Source organism: Pelophylax lessonae (assembly GCF_965119305.1).
Source record: "Pelophylax lessonae genome assembly, chromosome: 1".
NCBI lineage: Eukaryota > Metazoa > Chordata > Amphibia > Anura > Ranidae > Pelophylax > Pelophylax lessonae.
The window spans coordinates 380801378-380825826 of record NC_138768.1 but is presented as its reverse complement, the minus strand read 5'-3'; the positions used below and the strand labels follow the sequence as shown (position 1 = coordinate 380825826).

The 24449-nt window shown below is 41.7% G+C and overlaps 1 protein-coding gene across 1 annotated transcript in view; it reads right to left on the bottom strand.

Moving 5' to 3' along the window:
- RIC1 (RIC1 homolog, RAB6A GEF complex partner 1) overlaps positions 1-24449 on the bottom strand; it is a 236308-nt gene that overhangs the window by 30302 nt on the left and 181557 nt on the right. The window contains exons 13-18 of the mRNA XM_082259802.1: positions 21377-21415; positions 15584-15694; positions 14851-14940; positions 13012-13172; positions 7814-7952; positions 1722-1838 (exon numbers count right to left, since the gene is read on the bottom strand). Of these exons, the coding sequence (XP_082115928.1) occupies positions 1722-1838; positions 7814-7952; positions 13012-13172; positions 14851-14940; positions 15584-15694; positions 21377-21415 (657 nt within the window). The remainder of the gene's footprint in view (positions 1-1721; positions 1839-7813; positions 7953-13011; positions 13173-14850; positions 14941-15583; positions 15695-21376; positions 21416-24449) is intronic.

Genomic DNA, 24449 nt, shown 5'->3' with positions numbered 1-24449 from the left:
TTAATTAAATGTATAAAAGCTGATCATTGTAAGCACCCCTGTCAGTGTTAAATGGCTTTTCTCAACACTATAACTGCCACTTTTGTTGAACAGCTTGGTATGTTAAAGGAAGTTGAAAAGTAACAGATTTACTGGTCGGTCACCAGGTAAAGATAAAGGCCTAAAAATGTTTCAGATTCAGTCAACTAGCCAGAACAAAATATTATTGATTATTTTTCATCCAAGTGTAGCACCAAGATGCTTTGTCATGAATATGATTATATTTAAAGCGAAGTTCCAGGCAATTAATTAAATTAAACTTAGCATCGCTTAATTGATCGGATGGGGGGGGGGGGGATGTAGCTGTGTTCAGAAAAAAAAAAAAACAACACTGATCACCGCCAAAAGAACACCATACCCATAGTGAAGCATGGTGGTGGCAGCATCGTGCTTTGGGGCTGTATTTTTTTTTTCAGCTGCAAAAGGAGCCTTTGTCAAGGTAGAGGAAATTTTGAACAGTTCCAAATACCAGTCAATATTGGCACAAAACCTTCAGGCTTCTGCTAGTGTATGACAACGACCCAAAGCATACATCCAAATCAACAAAGGAATGGCTTCACCAAAAGATTAAAGTTTTGGAATAGGCCAGACCTGAATCCGATTGAAAATCGGTGGGGTGATCTGAAGAGGGCTGTGCACACAAGATGCCCTCCCAATCTGACAGATTTGTAGCGTTTTTGCAAAGAGTGGGAAAATATTGCCAAGTCAAGATGTGCCATGCTGACAGACTCGTACCCACAAAGACTGAGTGCTGTAAAAAAAACAAAAAACAAAAAGGTGCTTTAACAAAGTTAGTTTAAGGGTGTGCACACTTATGCAACCATATTTTAGTTTTTTATTTTTACTTCCGTCCACCTGAAAGATTTCAGTTTGTTGTTCAACTGAGTTGTACAGTTTGTAGGTCACATTAAAAGGTGGAAAAAGTTCTTAAATTCTTTAACATAGTCTCATTTTTTTACATGACCTGACATTTTAACAGGGGTGTGTAGACCTTTTATATCCACTGTATTTTGATAGATCCTACCGAAAAACTACACAAAAGAAAGAATTTACGCCATCTTTCTCCAGCTTTTTAATTCATGACAGAGTTAACTCAATTTGTAAAATGACAAACTACTTTAAATAGAACTTTTCTTTACTAACCCGCATAGTTTGTGTTTTGTTGTTTTTCTTCCTTTTTATTTAGTTCTCATTCCTATTAATTTCCCAATCCCTTTCCAACCCTCCCCCATGTCTTAGTCATGTTATGCTATGACTGAGTAAAGACATATTAGGTAATGGATCATGGAAAGGTAACGTGAGGAAACTCTCCCCAAAAATGCAAGGGTAATATGGTAATTTTTTTTCTTCTTCCCTGAAGTATTGTAACATTAGCGATAGCCCTTTGGTTGAAGATAATGCTTGTATTCCACTTCTGCCAGACTGTCAGTCCATGTAAGTTTATATTGACTTTTGGTCATATTTCAACAATCCTGGATATGTTATAGCTATAAAACTGTAAATACAGATTTTTTTTTTTTTTAATACAAAGGAACTGTTCTACTGAATCCCTAGGTTAAGTTAAAACAAGCTGCACAAATACAGTATATGTTGTGAATTTCAAAGCTACAAACCTCCTGTAGGGGGTGCTAAATATACATATATTTCCTCTTTTGCAAGACACAGCACTCTCTTTTACATACCAGCTTTCTCTGTTGGGATCCAGCATCTTTTTCCCGAATCTGAGGACCTGAGCGATCTCTTTGCAACATTATTAGCTGACCAGCTAGGTTCAGCATTATGCTTTCTGCATCACAAGCCTGAGATAAAAGAAAAAACAATATCACTCTATATCTAGCTTTATGCTGCATTGCTAAAAAAGCAAACAAAAAATAGTGACAAAAGTGTTCATGGCATCACAAAAAAAAAAAAAAAAAAAAACCCAAATACACACACACGGGTTAATGTTTGATAAATCTAGTGGTAGAAGAATAAAGCCTACTACCTTATTTCTTGCTCCATTAGCCTTTCTTCATGGTATGTCTGCCAAAGCTCTTTCTCCAAGGCACTCCAGTGGTTACACTCTATCATCATCATATACAACATGGGATCTATAGTCCTACTTGTACACAAGGACAGCGAGGGCCCACCCAAAACCCAGACTGTCAGAGAGAAGTGAAGCGTGCATACGGGTGGGGATAGAGGAATGAGTTTTACAGCCTTTTCCTCTAGCCTCAAGACTTCGGGGAAAAGGAAGGGGGGGGGTGAAAATGGGGTAGTGGAGGCCCACTGCAATGGTTTTGTGTGCAGGGTTTTTGTTTTTTTTAAATCAAATCTTGTAGCTCAGGTTCTACCATTTTAGCTTCGCACCAATATACCCTTTACTGACTAGAACACTTTTTACAATTTTTCCATCGACTTTACTGATTCACTGTTAACTTTGTCATTACTAAACCTACCAATTTCATGATCTCACAAAAGAGGTACATTTAGGCTCCATTCACATCTAGGCGTTCTGGATCGCAGGCGGAATTGGCACGATTCTGCCCACGATCCCGAATCACCGCAAGTCACGGGATGCAGTTGCGATCCCCGTCATTTCCAATGGCGGTACGATTTTGCCGCGAAGGTCGCCCGACAAATCGCCATAAAATCGTGCAAACAGAATCATGGGAATTCTGTCACTCAAAAGAAATTCTGGAACTTCTTTTGAGTGACAGGCACCCTGTGATTTGCAAGGGATTCAGGATTACGGGCAGAATCGCCGCGTTTGGGCCCACGATCCAGAACTCCTAGATGTGAACGGAGGATAGTCGCTTCATATATATATATATATATATATATATATATATATATATATATATATATATATATATATATATATATATATATATATATATGCAAGGGCTTACAACCACTTTAAGATCGGCTTTAAAGAGTTTGTTACTCAAAAAAAAAAAAAAAAAAATTTGATCCTGTTCCCTAAAAGCATGTTATACAGCACAGTGCTTGTGCTGTGTAATTTGGCCCTTCTATCACCTGAAATACCTGGCTGATCATGCCTGGCTATACCCTCTACTCTGTAAAATGACCACAGTAAATCATGGCTGCTGACCCCTGGCACCGTGGTCACTGTACATGCCTCAGTCATCCGCAGCCATGCTCTCTGCTCTCCGGTGTCCTCCTCCACCCTCCCCTCCCTGCCTGTTAGCTCAGTGTCACAGCCCGCCCACCTCTCCTGCAGCTGAAATAACTGTTAATATGTTATATAATCCTCTTTTTTTCCTAAGCCTGTGTGCCTCTGTGTGTTTTATAAAAAAAAAAAATGCTGTGAATACCAGATTTCAGTGTGTTGCTAGGCAATCAAGTGACTGTCTGGCTCTTGCTCTCCCCTCCTCCCGAGTGACGTCAGCAGGGGAATCTAGGCCCCGGCCCTGCAGCTGTCAGACAGGGAGAGGAGAGAGCCGTCCAGTCACGTGATCGCTGAGCAGCACACTGAAATCAGGTATATACAGCATTGTTTTTATAAAACACATAGACAGAGGCGTACATGTTTAGGAAACAAAGATGATTATAGAAAGTCATGCAAGTGGCTTAACAACCACTTTAAGATAAAGCATTACACACAAGTTCTTTGCACTTACCATAAAATCTGTTTCTTGGAGTTCATTAAGGGACACAAGATCAGAAGTAATAGAAAGAATTGGGTTATACCGCTGCCTACAAGTAGATTTGGACACTGGTAAAAAAAAGCCATTTGCCAGTTAAGTATAATTTCTTCTACTACCATCATGCTTCAGTTTTGTAGAAAACCATCATTAGATTATATACCAAACACAGAAGGGGTTAGACCCATGTCCCTTAAGAAACTCCAAGAAAAAAAAATGTAATGGCAAGCACAAAAATCCTGTTTTCTTTATCATTCAATAAGGGATACAGAATCAGAGACAATTTGGGACATCTGAAAGCAGTCCAACTTAGCAGCGGGCAACAGAAAAAATACACCAACATGTCCCATAAAACAACAGTGTAAAAACTAGAGGTAGCCGGCAGCTGCCTAAAGGTTCTTTATGCCAGAAGCTGGCATCCGCTGAGGCCTGAACATTGCAAAAAATATGAGCAGAAGACCAGGTAGGGGCTTTTGAAAATCTGATGCCCAATGCCGAAAAGCCCCAAAACATTTACAGACCTATCATGGCCCCACTGCATTAGGCACCATTTTGTGAATGCGCAGTGATGGGGCACACACAGCACCATCGACTGGCATCAGAAGGGCGGCGTCTGTGGCGCTCGTGGGGGATAAAGAGCAGCGGGCTGAGCGTATCTGCCTGTGGAGTCACCGATCTGGTTGATGATCAGGCAGATGCTCAAAGGTAAGGAGAATATATTATACTACATTGCGGACTCAACACTAGATGCATATACTTTGTTTTATAGTTAATACCCATTTTTCAATTGTTATATACAGCTGTTAAAGGGATATAGGCGTTATAATTGAGCCTCTATATGTGACCTTCCCCTATGTCCGCTCTCCAGACGTGTATGACCTCATTGGGTATCTAGCGTACAGGTGGTGATCGTTGATTGAAGTTCTAATGTAAAATCTCTGTATTTTTCTGCAATACTGAAACTAATGATGCTATCCGTTTTGTAAAAAGTTGAATGTGGCATATTCGTGGCTGGTCTTAAAAAAGCATGAAGCGAAACGCGTTGACCTACTACGCCAGATACCTCATGTGAAGTTACTGTACAGAGATGAAACATTATGCCACAATTATAATACTGATATGCACATGTATATTGATTTTTTTTTAATATAGCTGTGTATGGCCTCAATAGGTTTTAAGTGATATTCAATAAATTATAATTTTTAAGAAAATCTCTCCTGTGGGTGCCTTTAAAGTCCACCATAAGCAGGACACAGTCCTGCAATCCTTTTTTTCCCCACTTACAGACCTAGAAGGAAAAGGTGGAACCCTTATTTTGGCGTGATTGATGGTCTATCCAAGCTACCTAGAATGGAGGAACGAGAGACCATCTGCAGTGACAAAAAAAAAAGTCACTTTTTAATGGGAATAGAGGCTGCAAGATAAAAATGCACAGCACAAACCACATCCAAGCAGTAAAGAGAAATCTCATTAGGATGTACTGGGGCATCCTGATAAAATATATTTAAGAAATGGCGAGCAGGTACCTGATTTTGCCAGATACCTTCTCCCACTTCCGTTCCGAGCACCACGGCGCTCGGGAACAAAAGTTCACCTCCCTCCCTCTGCCCTGCAGTCTTCTGGGACACTGACAGTTCCTAGAAGACTGCATCCACCAATCCATGATGGGCTGCGCAACAAGCGCATGGGCAGTGTGCAACAAGCGCATGGGCAGTGGGCACCCGGCTGTGAAGCCGCAAGCTTTCACAGCGGGGTGCCCATAGTGAAGATGCTGGCGCCGCCAAGGGGGGTGGGGGGAAGGAATGATAATGATAAAGACCGCTAGAGTGAGCTCACTGCGGGACGGTGGGACAGGTGAGTGGCTGCTTTTTAAAAGTCAGCATCTACACTTTTTGTAGCTGCTGACTTTTTTTTTTTTTTTTTATTATAGGTGCTTAGAGCTCCTCTAAATCTTCCCAGCTTAAGGCCTGGGCTTCTTCTGCTGGGGTAGATAAGTGCACTTACCTGCAAGTGAAATCTTTAAAGAGGGTGTTCAAGGCAGCTCAGAAAAGATATTTACCCACGAAAGGTATGCACAGCTAACGCTTTTTACAAGTCTCTTCTGCAGAACAACATTTTAACGCAAGAGTTCTCCGCATGTTAACTGACAGAAGATCCATAACTGTAATAAGACAGGAAATATCTACTAATCTGTCCACTCAGTGTAGGACTGCCATCATAAGCTTCAAGGACTCAACAAACAGGGGATCAGTGAAAATGGAAGCTGGATGCCTGTCAATGCATTTAATACATTCTCCTAATGTTTGGCAAATTAGCATCAATGCCATGGTAGGCTGCAATTAGGGCCTGCCAGAGAAAACAAACTGAAATTATCTCCTAATAGTCGGTGCTTTAGTAGAATGGGACACTGCCAGATTTGTGGTAGGAATGGCCCACTTCTTAATACAGGACTCTTTAAATGGCGTCTGGGGCTCTAAGGGATCCTGGTCAGGTTAACACCACTCCTCCATTTACTGCATAAAGAAGCACCAAACTGTTCTCTCTAAGCCTGGGCGCTATAGCAGCTGCCTTCGACTCAATAGGGGAAACCCCATCTGGCAGAGATTGTGGAGTCTCCGAGTCACATAAAGCCACCAGAAAATTCTGGAGGCAAAGCCATTGAAGTACGCTTTAAGGCCTCTTCTGTCAGCAGTCAAAGTTTCAATTTAAAATAAAATCTTGCATAACTGTAGAGATTTAAAGCTAAAGAAGACTGAGAAATGTAGGAATTCGATTAGGGAAAAATGTTTTAGACTGTCGATGTCCGGTCCATGACAGGGAGCCCTGCAGGCCACCCCAAAACTGTTAGTGGATCATGAGCTAGAGCAGGGAATCTCCAAACTAGGACCCTCCAGCTGTTGTGGAACTGCACGTCCCATGAGGCACTGCAAAACTCTGACATTCACAGACATGACTAGGCAAGATGGGAATTGTAGTTCCTGAACAACTGGAGGGCCATAGTTTGGAGACCCCTGCGCTAGAGGGATTAGATAAAGCAGGGTAGCTCTCCATTTGCTTATGGTCCACCATATTGCAAAGCTTGCCAAGGGCAACTTAGCTCTGATTATAGGAGGTAAAAACCTTGGGTACTCATGAACTGGCCATTGGAGGCTGGAGAATTTCAAAGAGAAGGTCACTGTGTATGGCAAAAGGACTAGCTGAAGTTGAACTGCATGTCTCTTGCAATTAGGAGCATTGGCAGGAAGGGGTTAACCTCGCACTGAATGATGGGAATAGTGTTTGGAGCGTACTTGTGCAGAACTCCACCTAGTGACGCATTCAGTTCTAAAACCTTTCCGTGGAAAACAACGGAAAGTTGAGGTAATGACAACAGTTCTAATAAGTCTGATTAAGATATAAAACTAAGTTTTGATTAAGGAAAATATATTCTTGAAAAATAAAAAATGGCTAGTAAAAATAATTACATTTTAATTTAAAAGAAAAGACTTCAATCCTTATAGGACACTATAAAAAACGGAGGCATTCTGGGTGTGGGAGTGTTGCATTTTTAGCATGTTTTTGGAGCAGCACCATTCATTTTATTAGGCTGATGTGCTGCAAAAACGTGCCAACGTAGCTACTGTACCTTTTTATGGAGTCAACTTTGGCGTGTTTTTTGAGCATTTACTCATATGTCAAAATGCTTTTTTTGTGTATCTGGGCTGCCATTAATAATGGCACTCAAAAGGAACGTTGCGCGTTTTGCAGCCATTTTAACGCATTCTAGAAATGCGCAATTCTGCTTTAGCATACCCTGATGTGAACAGGGCCTTATTTTAGTTTAACAGCGTCCAAATCTCTGTAGGTAGAAATATAACCCAAGTCTCTGAATTTTGTGTCCCTCATTGAATAAGAAAGAAATATTACTTTTATACGAAGTTGAATAAATTGATTTAGTATTTGTAACTGGTCTCTTGAATCTGGAATCATCACTGATTAAAGATGTACTAAATGACAGACAAAACACAATACAACTAACATAAATAATCTATCGCACTAACTTTTGTGATTATCAAGGTAATAATTTAAAGGGAAAAATAATAAATTATAAAAAGACACAACCTAATATCTTACTTATGGCACCATACCTGTTGAGGCATTTTTAATGAAATACCAGTTTCTGTCCTCACCGAAGTTAGGGTAACTGACACTACAAGAGACGGGTGAGGTATGTACCGAGACATGGACACCTCCTGCAGGACTTGTAAACACACTGAAGGATTTGGCCTGCAGAAGATTAGATGAACAAATATGTAATATGTAGGAGGGTGTCACACAGTCAAACAGTTATAGGGAAGCCAAAAACACAAATATATTACGGTTTACAAAAAATGTTGTCACAAAAAAATGAATAAATATACAAAGTTATTATTAAATTTGATATGTAGTAGAAAATGTGTATCGAGCTCCCTGTACAGGCATAACATGTATACCCTACAAAAGCATTTTGTAATGAACAGAGATAGCACTGTACCAGGCTGAGAATAATGGCCTTCTCTTACATTATGAATAAGAGCAACAACGGTTTTTCTGGTTAGAGGCTGAAGAGTGGGAAATTTAAGTGGAGAGTGATAAACCGTTTTGCTTTTGACTGCTTGTGATTGTTGTGTTTGCATTTTTAGGTGTTTTTTTTTTTAGGGGGGGTCTTTCCTTGCAGTTTTTTTTTTAACACCTTTTCTGTCACTTTTTAAATAGCCCCCCTTTTTTTTCTTTCCTTCAGACTTCTAATTAAGGGGAGTGGTTAATTGGTCGCAGATGCTTCAGGTCCTATATAGCTTTCAGTAGGACTCATTTTTGACCTTGCCAGATTTGCTGGTTGGAGGCTGAAGAGTGGGAAATTTGAGTGGAGAGGGATAAACAGTTTTGCTTTTGACTGCTGGTGATTGTTGCGCTTGCATTTTTAGGTGTTTTTAGGGGGTCTTTCCTTCAAGTTTTTTTACACCTTTTCTGTCACTATTTTAATAGCCCTTATTTTTCCCTTATTCTTTCTTTCCTTCCTTCACACTACTTATTAAAGGGAGTGGTTATTGGTCACAGATGCTTCAGGTACTATATAACTTTATGTAAGACTCATTTCTGAGCTTGCTCATTCTTGAGTTTGCCACCTTTTTGCTTGCTGGAACAAGTGGAGTTAAAAACCAGAGTTGAAAACAGGAGATTATACCAGGAGTCTTCAATACTGTCAGGAGTCTTCAATACTGTAAGTAACATTTCAAATTTGTTGTTAGTAGTAGTATTGTTGTAATCAGAAAAACGTGTGCTAGCAAGATTGAAGGTTTTGTGCAGTGCACAGTATGTCACATGTATACAATAACGAACCAACCGCTCCAGGATGGATACCGCTGCGACAGCTGTGAGCAGTTTGCCCTTCTGAAAGCTCACATTAGAGATCTAGAGGAGCAATTTGCAACACTGGGCAGAATTGACAACCTTGAAATGGGTCCTCTGCTCACTTTGCAGGTGGCTAGTGAGGTTAATGGGGAGGGGGGAGGGGTAAGTCAGGATTATCATCAGGTAGGAAGATGGGTTAATACAATCAGAGGAAGTGGTAGGGGCTCACAGAAAAGGAAGACCAGCCCTGGGTTTGAGCATCCTAACAGATTTGTGAAGCTGGGTGAAGATGTGGGGGTGTCAATCTCTAGATTTCACTGCTATCCCTAACAGCCGGGAGAGCAGCCCATCTAGTAGAGGTTGTGACGGTAGTGCAGGTAGGCCTAGACAGTTGTGGTAATAGGAGATTCTATAATCAGAAGAACTGATAGAATGTGTCCCAAGAATCACCTCAACCGAATGGTTTGCCATCTCCCTGGTGCCTGGGTTCAGCATGTGGTGGACCGGGTTGATAAATTACTGGGAGGGCTGGGCATGACCCAGCTGTCTAAAGTCCATGTTGGAACCAATGACAGAATATATGTAAGGTGGTGGCTCCTTAAGAATCAATTTAATGAACTAGGCTGCAAGTTGAAGGGAAGGACCTCCAAGGTGATATTTTTTGAAATATTGCCTGTGTCATGCGCAACACAGGAAAGACAGGGGCGATTCGAGAGCTGAATGCATTGCTATGAAACTGGTGTAAGGAGGGATTTGGGTTTTTAGAGCACTGGGCTGACTTTTCTTTGGGGTGCAACCTATATGCTAAAGATGGTTTGCACCTAAATGGAAGGGGGTTTGCTATGCTTGGGGAGAGGTTTATGGGAAGGATGGAGGAGTATTGAAACTAGGATTGGGAAGGGGAGGGTGAATTAGATTATAATGGGTCAGCCCCTATTGGTGGGTGGAATGGGGAAAAATAGGGGGAGAGCTATGGCAGCGGATAACATGGTTCCCGTATACTAACAACCATTTGAAATGGTACTATTGGTACTAAAATAAAACATATGCAAAAGAAGTGTGCAAAATGAGACAATGAATTAAAGTTTTCACCAATGCCAGAAGTCTGCCAAGCAAAATAGGCGAGTTGGAAGTTCTGGTGCACAAGCAGAATTATGATTTATTTGGTATTGCTGAATCTTGGCTTTATTCTTCACATGACTGGGCTATTATTCCTGGCTATGCTCCCTTTTGGAAAGATAGGGGAAAACTGAGGGGTGGTGGTGTTTGTCTCTATGTGAGAAGGGATCTCAAAGTGAGTGTGAAAGAGGACATAGTTGATGGAGAGTGTGAGGAGTCTGAAGAAGTATGGGTGGAAATGTACATGGGTGTGCGTAACACAAAGATCATCATGGGGGGTTTGTTATAGACCTCCCAGTATTAGAGGTCTAGAGGTTGAGACTGGAAAAAACTGTATGCAAACTCACTGCAAAGTATATTCACATGGGCAAGAAGTTTAAAAGGCCAAAAATAAAACCTATGTGGCTCATGGCCAAAGTTAAAAAAAAAAAAAAGCTATAAATAATAAGAAAAGTGCTTTTAAAAAATTTAAAGATGAAGAAACACTATCATGGTTTAATTTTTTACATAGAATATATTATAATATATAAAAAGGAAATCAAGGATGCAAAAATTCAAAGAAGACGGCGCGATTTTGTCCTGCTGTATTGGATTGTGGGCATTCGTTTTGGAAAGGTTTTTCAGCATGTGGGAAAGGCTGCATTTAATTCCATTGAATTCTGTTAAGAAGTTGTTAATCATATACACCTCTCAAAAAAAAAAAAAAAAAAAAAAAAAAGGAAAGGAACACTTTTTATTCAGAGTATAGCATCAAGTCAATTTAACTCCTGGGATATTGATCTGGTCAGTTAAGTAGCAGAGGGAGTGGTTATTCAGTTTCAGCTGCTTTGGTGTTAATGAAATTAACAGGTGCTCTAGATGGGCAACAATGAGACAACCTCCAGAACAAGAATGGTTTTACAGGTGGAGGCCACTGACATTTTTATTTTCCTACTCATCATTTCTGAATGTTCTTCACTAGTTTTGCATTTGGCTAGGGTCAATGTCACTACTGGTAGCATGAGGCAAAACCTGGACTGGTCTACAGGACCCACTAACAGGCCAGGTTTGCAAGATAACAAATACATCCCAGGCGATATCATTTGCTGCTCAGTGATTGCAGTACTCTAGTCTGCATCTCCCCAAGGTAATACTTAAAATCTGGCCTGTTAGTGGGCCCTGAGGACCGGAGTTGAGGAGCACTGCTATAGAGGTTGCACAGGCAGTCCATTTCCTCCAGGATGGCACATCAATATGTGCCATTGCTGGAAAGTTTGCTGTGTCTCCCACAGATTCCAGAAGGAGGAGATTCCAGGAGACAGGCAGTTACTCTAGGATGGCTGGACAGGGCTGTAAAAGATCCTTAACCCATCAGCCGGACCAGTATCTGCTTCTTTACGCAAGGAGGAACAGGATGAGCACTGCCAGAGCCATACAAAATGATCTCCAGCAGGCCACAGGTGTGAATGTCTCTGAGCAAACTATCAGAAACAGACTTCATGGGGGTGGCCTGACATACTCTAGTGGGCCCTGTGCACACTCGGCACCGTGGAGCTCGATTGGTATTTGCCATTGAACACCAGAATTGGCAGGACCGCCACTGGCCTCCTGTGCTTTTTGCAGATGAGAGCAGGTTCACCTTGAGCACATGTGACAGACGTGAAAGTGTCTGGAGAAGCCGTGGAGAACGTTATGCCTGTAACATCGTTCAGAATGACTGGTTTGGTGGTGGGTCAGTGATGGTCTGGGAAGGCATGTCCATGTAGGGACGCACAGGCTTCTACACGCTAGACAATGACACCTTGACTGCCATTAGGTATCGGGATGAAATCCTTGAAACCACTGATAGACCCTACGCTAGTGCAGTGGATCCTGGTTCACGACAATGCCCGGCCTCATGTGGCTAGAGTATGCAGCCAGGTCTTGGATGAAGGAACTGATACCATTGAATCGCCTGATCTAAATCCAATAGAACACTTCTGGAACATAATGTTTTGGTCCACCCGACGCCCCCAGGCACCTCCGTCTACTTAGGAGATCAGTGATGCCCTGGTCCAGATCTGGGAGGAAACACCCCAGGATAACAATTATCGTCTCAGTATGAGCATGCCGACGTTGTCAGGCATGCATACAAGCATATGGGAGCCATACAAAATTACTGAGTACCATTTTGAGTTGCTGCAAAGAAATTTCAGCAAAATGGACTAGCCTGCTGCATAACTTTTTCACTTTGATTTTCTGGGTGTCTTTGAATTCAGCCCTCTGTAGGTTGATAGTTTTCATTTCCATCAAACAATGTGGCATCCTTTCATGCCTAACACATTACCCAGTCCATATCAGTATAGATATCCAGCATTAATTTTTTCCCCTTTGAGATTTGATGCTTTTTCAAAGTGTTCCTTTCATTTTTTTGAGCAGTGCATCATATAAAAATTTTGTCTGGCTTATAAAAGCTTAGGACCCCTTTAGTAAGAGCCAATCATGGAGCAAGGGATGCAGACATATTTAAATGCAAGGCTACACCGTTAACTGAAGGCTTGCTTGATATTATAGGATTGATTCATTGAACTACCATTTTTCACTTGCAATTCAGGTCATTATATCTTACTGAAAAAGTGCAACAAAAATAACTACAAATGAAAACTTAGGAGTTACAAGTCTAGATGCAGTCAATGGTCATCACTTTTCTCGATAGATTGCAAAAAGCTCAAGTCTATGGCTAGGCTGGGAATATGTGACTTTATGGCTTTTTAGTTTGTAGTGCAGATAGGATTATACATAGTATGTTAAAGCATTGCTGGATGGAAATTTCCTCTAGGCCAAGTGTAAGAGAAACCCGATGCCCATCAACACTCACCCATCAGATCTTCTTTCAATACTGTAGAGACAGATAGAGCAGTCTGCTCGAAATAGGATCATCATATCTCTGAACACACTGAGGAGAAGAGTCTCCAGCTGCACTTTGGTCACGTGTGCAAAGGCATTGTCCAAGTTGGATGTACGAAGGTAAGCCCGAAGCTTAAAAAAGAAGTCCAAAATGGACAAGTGTTAAAAACCTCATTTTCTGTATGAAGACAAATACAGTGCCTTGAAAAAGTATTCATATCCCTTAAAATTTCCCATATTTTGTCATGCATCAACCAAAAATCTAAATTTTTTTTATTGGGATTTTATGTGATAGACTAACACAAAGGTGGCACATAATTGTGAAGTGGAAGGAAAATTATAAATGGTTTTCACATTTTTTACAAATAAATATTTGAAAAGTGTGGCGTGCATTTGTATTAAGCCCCCTTTACTCTGATACCCCTAACTAAAATCTAGTGGAACCACATGCCTTTAGAAGTCACCTAATTAGTAAATAGAGTCCACCTGTGTGTATTAAATCTCAGTATAAATACTGAAGTCCTCAGAGGTTTGTTAGAGACCCTTAGAGAACAGCAGCATGAAGGCCAAGGAACACACCAGACAGATCAAGGATAAAGTTGTGGACAAATTTAAAGCATTGTTAGGTTAGAAAAAAAATATCCCAAGCTTTGAACATCTCACTGATACTGGTTCAATCTAACATCTGAAAATGGAAAGAGTATGGACAAATGCAAGACATGGTCGTCCACCTACACTGACAGGCCAGACAAGTAGAGCATTAATCAGAGAAGCAGCCAAGAGACCCAAAGTAAATCTGGAGGAGCTGCAGAGATCCACAGCTCAGGTGGGAGCACTCCACAAATCTGGCCTTTATTGAAGAGTGGCAAAAAGAAAACCATTGCTGAAAGAAGCCATAAGAAGTCCAGTTTGCATTTTGTGAGAAGCCACGTGGGGGATGCAGCAAACATGTGGAAGAAGGTTTTCTGGCCAGATGAGACCAAAAACTGAACTTTTTGGCCTAAAAGCTCTACACTGAACACTGCCGACAGCTCCCCGAGCAGAGAGTTGCTGACTCTCAGTCAGCAGCTCTCTGCTCTTCCCCCTTCTCACTAACTGGAGCGCTGGGCTGTGGAGAGGCAGGGAGCGGCCCGCTGAGTCAGGTGTCGGTCCAGGCACCTTGCGGATCCCGACTCCATGGTCACGATGATGCAGTGCCTGGACGGATATCTGTGACGTCAGCAGAGAGCAGACTTCAGACTGCTCTCTGCTTAAAACCGGTCCCAGGAGTGCAGAATAACTGCACTCCTGTGATCCATAGGAGATGTACAGCCAAACGACCTACGGCTGTACATCTCGAAGAATTTGTGGCACGACTTGAAAACTGCTGTTCACAGACACTCTCCATCCAATCTCACAGAGCTTGAGCCATTTAGCCAAGAAGAATGGGCAAACATTTTACCCTCTAGATGTGAAAAGCTGATAGAGACATACCCAAAAAGACTTGCAGCTGTAACTGCAGCAAAAGGTGGTTCTAAAAAAGTATTGACTCAGGGGGGGCTAAATACAAATGCAAGCCACACTTTTCACATATTTGTAAAAATTTTGAAAACCATTATCATTTTCCTTCCACTTTACAATAATGTGCCAATCTGTGTTGGTCTATCACTTAAAATCCTAATAAAATATATTTACGTTTTTTGGTTGTAACATGACAAAATGTAGAGAATTTCAAGGGGTATGAATACTTTTTCAAGGCACTGTACATTTCATAAACTCAAGCCACATAGAAGAAACAAACAAAAAGTATTGTCTTGAAAAATCTTCTCACCTCTTCCTGATGATCATTTATATTGTAACATGCAAGAACTATGAAATCATCCCACCAAGCAAGACCTCCTGTCACTGTCATGTTCTGCTCCTAAAGAAGAATACATAAAAAACGAAGAAGAAAATAATTTTAAGGTATAACTTAAGGACAAGAGTGGAAAGGGGTTAGAACACTTGTCAGGTGTTGCTACTTCTGCCCCAATTATGGAGATTCATCCTCTCTATATGTCCTGTTTACCATTATCATCAAAAGTGAACGTAAAAGAAAATCTCAAATTCTGGGTTTCCACCAGAAAGGGGAGGAAATCTGACAATGGGAAGACTAGTTCTGGTGACATCCAGGAATTCCTTCACTTCGGGAGGGATATCCTTTCACCACTTCTTCTGGCTATGGGACAGCAATTGAAGGGAAATCTCCCCAATGGGACTTAGGGGGCGAAAAAAAAAAAAAAAAACTTTTTACTCTATCCAAAATGAGATAAAAAGCGTTTTACCTTTAGTTCTACTTTAATTCATTTACTAGGTTCAGCTGTGTTTCAGTAAAGATGCTCTACCTGTTGTGGTCACACATGTGGCGAAGGAAAGAAGGAATGGAAGGAAGGAAACAAAGAAGGAAGGGGAAAGGGATAATGGGAAGGGGAAAGGGATAATGGGAGGATGACAAAGGGAAAAGGGAGGAGGGAATGAAGGATGGATGGAAGGAAAGAGGGAGATAGGGAGGGAGAGAGACTTGCCTGTGTAATATTGCCGAACAGCTTCCACTTTTTAGTGACCAAAGAATAATGTGCAAATCCAAATTTTCCAACAACCGCAACATTTTGTCCATGTTTGTCTATGGCAGAAAACTGTATATAAAAAATAAGAGGAGGCTTACTTTTTTTTTTTTTTTCAACAGGTAAACCATTAATTAAATAAAGGTTCACAACAAAAAAAAATCACAGCTGCTAAAACACAGACTTAACCCATCCCAAGTAGGCCACAGATAGGAGTCGTGTAAAAATACATCAGGTCTTAGTACAATTTTTCCTATATACTACCCATAATTAGAGAGAGGAGGATTACTTAGAACTGCACTCTTGAACTCCAGGCTAAAAGAAAACTAATAGTTTGTCAGCATACATGGAATTGATAATGTTATTTGCTTAAAGTGGACCTGAACTTAGAAAGTGAATATTTTATATCCTCTATAGGATTTGACACTTGGAGTAGAATTTACTGTTACTATGTGGCTTAATGTTCTTGTTGGAAAAGAAGCTGTACCTGAGACCATAGCACAAAAATCTCCCTGCTTCTGATGTATTCATTCTGTGGATCTGTGCGTTCTGAACCTCTTCTAATGCTGCTTGAATATTCCTTTATCAGACCCTTAAGCCTCTTTCACACGGGCGTTCCGTATGTCCGTATATCATCCCATCCGTTTGAGGGTGATATAGGGACATAATGCATGTCAATGGGATTGCGGATGTAAGCGGATGACCATCCGCTGACATCCGATTTCCGTCCTTTCAGTTCTGTTCTCTTTTTTTGGAACGGAACAGAACCCTATTTTTCTTCCGTTTAAAAAACGGAAAGGATGCAAAATCGCATGTCAGCAGTGTCATCCGCAATCACATAGACATACATTATGTCTGTATATCATCCGCAAACGGATGGGATGATATGCGGACATACGGACCGGATGACACAAGAGTCATCCGTAAAAAAAAAAAAAAAAAAAAAGTGCCGGAGCGGATCGCAATACGGTCCGCTCCGTGTGAAAGAGGCCTTAATCACTAGCAACCAGTGGGAAGCTCTGACACCAGGTAAGCAGAGCCATGCCTCTATCAAGATGGCTGTCTCCACACAGACACAGTGCAGAACAGGATATAGTAGGTCAGCAATAGGAACAAGATCAACTGCAGGGAAACCACAGGTAATACTGGTGCTTCGCCTGACTTGCTAATAATTAAAAAAAAAGAAGCGCACGCCAAGGTCAATCTCTGCCCAGGGGCGGACTGACCATTAGGGCACTTGGACACTGCCCGACGGGGCCCATTGCCCCATAAAAGGTTCTATCGTGGTACCTTTTTTGTAGGGTAACACAGCTGCACTTTGGATAACATGAGAGCCACACAAAAACCTGCCAACAGCTGCATACAGGGAGATCAGAGCTGCTGGTTCACGCCCACCACTATCCCCACCTACTTTTCCTGCAGTGTCCGTTCTACCCTTCTCCATTTGCACAGAAGCAGTTGGATTCCTCAGGGAGATCTCCCTTTGAAATGCTAATTACTGTAAGCAGGCTCAAGGCAAGGCTTTTCTGATTGATGTACTGTGTACACTTGCTGTCTCTCAGTACTACTCTCCCTCAGCAGCCGTGCTCCTTGCTCAGGCTGTAGAGGAGACCATTATATCCAAAAAAGTTGAGGCTTTTTATTCAACTAGCATTGTAACTACTGCTTTATTGCAGGCTTTGTAAGTACTACTATGCAGTATTTACAAAGCCATATGTTATACTACTATGCCTGGTTTTGTGAGTGTGCTCACAAAGCTGTACTTACAGCTTTGTGCCTGGCTCTGTACTGGGGGATGAGGGTGAGTTGGGCATGCCACCCCAGAGCTCTCCAGATGCCTCTGATCACTGCTTGATCCTGTTCTGAACTTGGGTACATTGAATCCAAGCTGGCCGGACATTTTTCAGCCCCGTGTATGGGCAGAACAGCGGTGTGCAGCTTCAGAGAGGACTTTGGCAGTGCGGCTCCCCTGGGTCCAGCGACAGACCTATGTCGCTGGACTCCTAGTGGTCTTGGCGGTGCTCGCGCGCGCCTCCGGAGGCTCGCTCCTGCTGTGTTTAGACACAGCGGGAGTCGGGCCGGAGGAGAAGAGGCGGCGATCGCCGCCTCCCTTCCCTGATCGTTGAGGAAAGTGTGAGAAGACCCGCCTGCTTATGTAAACAAAGCAGGCGGATCTTCTCAGTGACAGAAGGGGAGAGATCACAGGTTTCAGCATAGCTGAACCTGTGATCTCTGTCTGTGTCACAGAACCCCCAACCCCACACGTCAGTAAGCATGAAGCATACATTTAACTTTTTGATCACCCATAGGGTTAACCCCTTCCCTGCCAGTGTCATTATTACAGTAACAGTGCATACTGGTCCCCCCAAAAATGTCAGTTAGGGGTCCAATCTGTCCGCCGCAATGACGTAGTCCCGCAACAAAATCGCAGATCGCCGCCATTACTAGTAAAAAAAAAAAAAAAACACAATAACTTCTGCGCAAACCAATCAAAATACGCTTATTGTGATTTTTTTTTTACCAAAAATATGTAGCAGAAAACAAATTGGCATAAAATGTTAAATTTTGATTTTTACATTTTTTTGGGGAATGTTATATAGCAGAATGTGAAAAATATTGTGGGGGAAAATGGGCGGCACAGTGATGTAGTGGTTAGCACTTTCACCTAGCAGCAAGAGGGTCGCTGGTTCGAATCCCAACCACGACACTACCTGCCTTGAGTTTGTATGTTCTTCCTGTGCCTGCGTGGGTTTCCCCTGGGTACTCCGGTTTCTTCCCTCACTCCAAAGACATGCTGGTAAGTTAATTGGATCCTGTATAAAATAAAATTGACCCTACTATGTATGTATGAATGTGAGTTAGGGACCTTAGATTGTAAGCTCCTTGAGGGCAGGGACTGATGTGAATGTGCAATGTATATGTAAAGCGCTGCGTAAATTGACAGCGCTATATAAGTACCTGAAATAAATAAAAATAAAAAAATAAAAAAGGACATAAATTATGTTTGGATACAGCGTCACACGACCGTGCAATTGTCCGTTAAAGTAACGCAGTGCCGAATTGCAAAATAGGGCCTGGTCAGTAAGGGGGTAAAATCTATCGGTCTTAAAGTGGTTAATTAACAAAAAATGTAACAAAAAAATGTGAGGGAGGGACGTTTACCCTCGTAAACTTCCGGTTTCCACAGAGCTCCATGCTTAGCCGTTAGCACTGTGCAGCATCACAGACCTCCTCAAACGACTGTCCAGAGCAGCACTGTGCATTACACCCCATCGAGAGCCCAGACTCAGCACCATCCAGAGCAGAGCACTGTGAGTGAGGACCTCCCCTCAGACCACCGTCCAGAGCACTGTGTGAATTACAGGCCTCCTCTTACCACCAGCATCCAGAGCACTGTGCATTACAGGCCTCTCCTGAGACCACCATCCAGAGCACTGTGCAGCATTACAGGCCTTCCCTCAGACCACCATCCAGAGCACTGTGAAGCATAACAGACCTCTCATACCACTGTCCAGAGCACTGTGTGCATTACAGGCCTACTTAGACCACCATCCAAAGCACAATGCATTACTGGCCTCCTGAGATCCATGTCCAGAGCACTGTGTAGCATTACAGCCCTCTCGGGCCACCATCCAGAGCACAGTGTGCATTACAGGTCTCCTTAGACCGCCATCCAAAGCACTGTGCAGCATTACAGGCCTCCTCAGACCATCCCGAGAGGCTAAATCTGTATCTGTGACTTTGTTCAAACCTTAATACCATAAATAATAACATATTAGCATTTTTTACTCCAGGAGTATATAAGAAGTTTGGAAAATCTAATGAAATTATTAAATAATGCATTGCATTATAATACATTAAATACAACTAAAACAATTGCAGATGAATAAAATTGGACTAAAACTAAAATGGCATTTTAGTCAAAAGACAGACTAAAACGAAACTGAAATTCGCTGCCAAAATTAAAGCGGTAGTTTTCCTCCGCTTTGTAACTTTTACCTACAGGTAAGCCTATAATAAGGCTTACCTGTAGGTAAAATATCTCCTAAACCTGCATGGTTTAGCAGATATTCGCCCTGCATGCAGCCGCTGACACCAACGCCGGACCTTCAGAGCTCCCTGCCGGAAAGTGAACTCCCGCGCGCATGCGCCGGAGTGACGTTATCGCGGTTCCGGCCACTCACAGCGCCAGAGACGCCGAGGGAAGATGTCAGCTGCTTCAGAAGTGTCCGGGCAGCCATGTCAGGGCTTCGTTCTAAGGTAAGTATTTCATAATGAGCTAGTATGGGATGCATACTAGCTCATTATGCCTTTGTCCTGCAGGGTTTTTTTTTTTTTTGAGGATGCAACCACTTTAAAACTGGTGGTGACAATATGGTGTTTTTAAGCCAGAACAGATTGCTTGGAGTGCAAAAATATGTATTGGCCCCTGCCTGCATTAGTCTTTCATTTCATGAGGGTAATTTGGTTTATTGTTTTTCTATCGCTTTGGAAATTTGAATATAGTTTGTCAGATTGAAAAGACCTAGATGTGTTTTATTTTGTGCTCTTTTAAAATCTGCAATTTAATTTTCCCCAAATATTTCTTTTTGTTCCTAATTTGCTCTAAATTGTGTTCAGAGTTTAATTACTGTATCCTATGGATCACTCTGGGAAAAAAATGTTGGCATATTTTGGAAATGTATCATTGTCACACATTCTTTAATGCAACTAATTGAACATTTATTTTGAACATCGTGCAGAGAAATTCTGTGACGAGTGCATGTAATGTGGGCAGTGCAATATGTAGGAGGTGCCTTGTGTGGGTGTGGCTTGTGTGGGCAGGACACAGGGGGCCCCATGAGTTGTCAGTCCACCCCTGTCTCTGCCAATATGAATGCCCTCTTTAACAACCCCTGCATGTGCTTACACATGGCAATGGCATGACAGTTAGGAGTTGTAATTTGTAAGCAGTTATATAGTCAGCAAGTCGTAAAGTAGAGGCCGCAGCTTGTACACTCCTCCATTCCTGTAGTAATACCACTTAGGCTCTTTGCTGTTCATTGCATTTAACTAAACTGTTAATATTAATTTCTTAATGCCATTTTTAAAATAATGTCTTTAATTGTTACTATTTCTTCAAAAGTAATACAACATTTTTTAAACCTAATAAAACAAATTTCAGATGAAAAATCACAGTCGTTCCGCCTACATTCTGATTCCTTTGTGTATGCTTTCCTGCAACTTTTCCTAAACGTTTGTGTGTGCATTCCCAAAGACTTAAACATATCATTAAATAAAAATGTAATTTGCTGCAGCCCTACATGAGCTCCCCTATTATTCCCCATAGTACATGATCATACTGGCTCAGCAGGTTTAAATAGATTGAATTACACTAGAAAGGCAACTGCATAGAAGAAATACTTAACCAAAGAACAGTCAGCCACAGTAACCCAACCTACACTCCTAAACTTCCGGGTCTACTTTACAAATGTAATGTTTGTTAAAATGAAGGTACACTTTTATTGGTTAATATTTTATATATATATAAAAAAAAAAAAAAAAACGACACTTCCACTGGGGTGATGGTGTGACAAAGGGTTTCATAAAAATTGAAACAGAATTTTGTGTTTTGCGTTTGGCAAACAGAGCCTTGTTTAATGCCTTATAATCAAAGTTAAGACTGGCAGTTACAGGTATCATAGACCATTTCTTCCTCACAACAGTTTCAAACAAAAAAAACTATAAAAGCTTCTTATGAAATAGTTTACTCACCCTGATTGGCCAGTTACTCTCAAGGTAAGTGCTATGTACCTAAAGAGAAAAAGAGAAAGTAAATATAGATCACATAGATTTTCTTATTATTAAAAGTAAAATACATTGAAAGTTTAAAGAATGGCTGGGCATATTTGAACTTAAAAAGAAATCAAGATAGGTTTTTTGCATAACTTGTGACAACTGGATTTGCGGAGGTGCATTCAGTACATTTTATTCCGTAGGCAATACTGTAAATCTTTTACTGCACAATACCCTGCATGTATCTGTCAGTCAAACAGGGAGTCAGCAAAATGCAAGTTTGATACCTCAACCAATAGTGGTGTGACATTTCCCTCTCTGCTTTCACCTTTAGACATTTCTATTGTTAGTGTTTTTCTATAAGCATTCTATTAACCCTCCCATCTCCCAGGAAGAGTATACCAGTTAATAAATCTAAACCTTTATCCCTTGCTATTTGTGGCAACTGGATTTATCAGCTGTGTACTCTGGATCAAGGAAAAAAAATAGAGAAGGTTAAAGGCAACTACAAAAAAAAATAAATAAATAAAAAAATACAAAAAAAAACCCTGAAAACCTGTGGAATGGGAAAAAGAAAAGGATATACCGTTTTTTTAATGTTTGTTCTGCATATCCGAAAAGGCAGATTGTCATTTAAAAGCAGACCTTGCATTTTAGATCAATATATTATGGCAAATGTCAACATGTCACAAATCCGTTTTGTGATTAAAAAAAAAAAAAATGACCATGGCAAAACCTGACAGAAGCAGCTTTAGGCCTACCTTTTGAAGCAATGTTGTAATGCAATGCTGCTCCTCGCCTGCTGCAACTATTTAACATTTAGGGTGGGTAAATACCTACTACTTATCCCCATCCCCCCATCGCACAATGCTGTTCCTGGGGGAAAAATGCATGTGGACGGGGAGCAGGTATTTTACCCAAATGAACACAGCCTCTTCTTTTACAGGTAGTCCTTCTTTCAGTGGTGATGTGGTGGTGTTGTGATGACTGGGGCACTTTAAAATTACCTACGAGAGCTCAGGAGAGGCAGTTTTTTTTTTACTAAAGACATTCGTAAAAATGTATTTAGGAGGGGCACCCATAATTTGTTAGAATCTTTGCAATTTCCTGCTTAGTAATGCAGCACTGTAATTGTGTTTTTGCCTTCTCAAAACATAAGGCTTGCTACTAATTAGTGAGGCTGTATGCATGTATTATAATAAATACATACACACTTTATTATATATACACACACACACACACACACACACATACATACATAAATACATACATACATCACATCACCCCAAGGCCAGCAGGGGCAAAGGGGGTACATTTACTCACCATACCATCGACCGGGTGGGCTCCGCTCCGGGCAGACTGCCTCCCACCCGAAGTGGGGGTGCTGCCAGCCGAAGGGTAAGCTGGGACTCAGGGCATTCCAGGTCGTCGCATCCCGGCGATGCATCCGCTCGCAGGCTCGTCCCCCTCCAGAAAAGGGGGACCGCCGTGGCTAGGCCTAGGTCAGAACTATAACCTGCTCACACTCGTAGGCCAGACTGGGGGGACCATAAGGCTCTAAGTTATTCAGTGCGAAGCCCCAGCCGGCATCGTTGCTTGTAGATCACCAGGAAAAGTCTTTCCTGAACACTAGCTTGCAAGTGAGTAAAGAGAAATAAAAGTAAAAATATTCTCAAAAGAAATAAAAAACTGAGACCGGAGTCCCAGCAGGAAACCTAGGCCCTACTCCTCTAGTCAGAAAAACGAATGTGCTCGGCTGAGGCAGTGGGGGTTATGCCTGGAGGGACGGCCCCGTGGGCGTGTATATGTTAAAAGCTTTGTACTAACATACTGCCTAGACTACTCCTGCAGGTGGCAGCATAACCCACTCAGCTCATGAAGATGAGGCTGCGTGTGTCGATGGAGGATAGAAAAATTATTATTTGATCCTCTGCGAATTGTGTAAGTTTGTCCATGTACAAAAAAAAAAAAAAGACCGGTCTATCTTTTTTATCATAGGTGTATTTTAAATCAGAGACAGATTTCAATCAAAAAAAAAAACACCACATGATACAAATGTTATAAATTGAGTTGCAGTTCAGTGAGTAAAATAAGCATTTGATCCCCAAGGATTAAGGTCTGGAGACTGGCTAGGCCACTCCATGACCTTAAAGTGCTTCTTCTTGAGCCACTCCTTTGTTGCCTTGGCGGTATGTTCTGGGTCACTGTCATGATGAAAGACCCATCCATGACCCATCTTCAGTGTTCTGGTTGAGGGAAGGTAGTTTTCATCCAAGATTTTAAAAACACATGGCCCCATCCATTGGCCCCTCAATGCGACAAAGTCAGTCTGTACCTTTAGCAGAGAAACAGCCCCAAAGCATAATGTTTCCACCATGGCGAGTCCCCCTCCTTAAGAAGGCACACGAACAGTCATGCCAATGAACATCTAAATGATTCAGAAAAGGATTGGCAGAAAGTGCTGTGGTCAGATGAGACCAAAATTAAACTCTCTGGCATCAACTCGACTTGCCATGCTTGGAGGAAGAAAAATGCTGACTATGACCCCAAGAACACCATCTCTACAGTCAAGCACAGAGGTGGAAACATGATGCTCTGGGGCTGTTTCTCTGCTAAAGGTACAGGCGGACTTTGCTGCATTGGAGGGGCCAATAGACGGGGGTCATGCATTGTAAAATCTTGGATGAGAACCTTCATCCCTCAGTCAGAACACTGAAGATGGGTCATTGATGAGTCTTCCAGAATGACAATGACCCAAAACATACCGCAGAGGCAACAAAGGAGTGGCTCAAAAAGAAGCACATTAACATCAGAGTGGCCTAGTCAGTCTCTAGACCTTAATCCTATAGAAAAAGCCAAGCCAAGAAACGTTAGGGATTTAGAGAAGATCTGTAAAGAAGAGTGGACCAAAACTCCTCCTGAGATGTGTGCAAACCTGGTCACCAACTACAAGAAACGTTTTACCTCTGTGTTTGCCAACAAGGATTTCTCCACGAAGTACTAAGTCATGTTTTGCTTGGGGATCAAATACTCACTGAACTAAATAAATAAA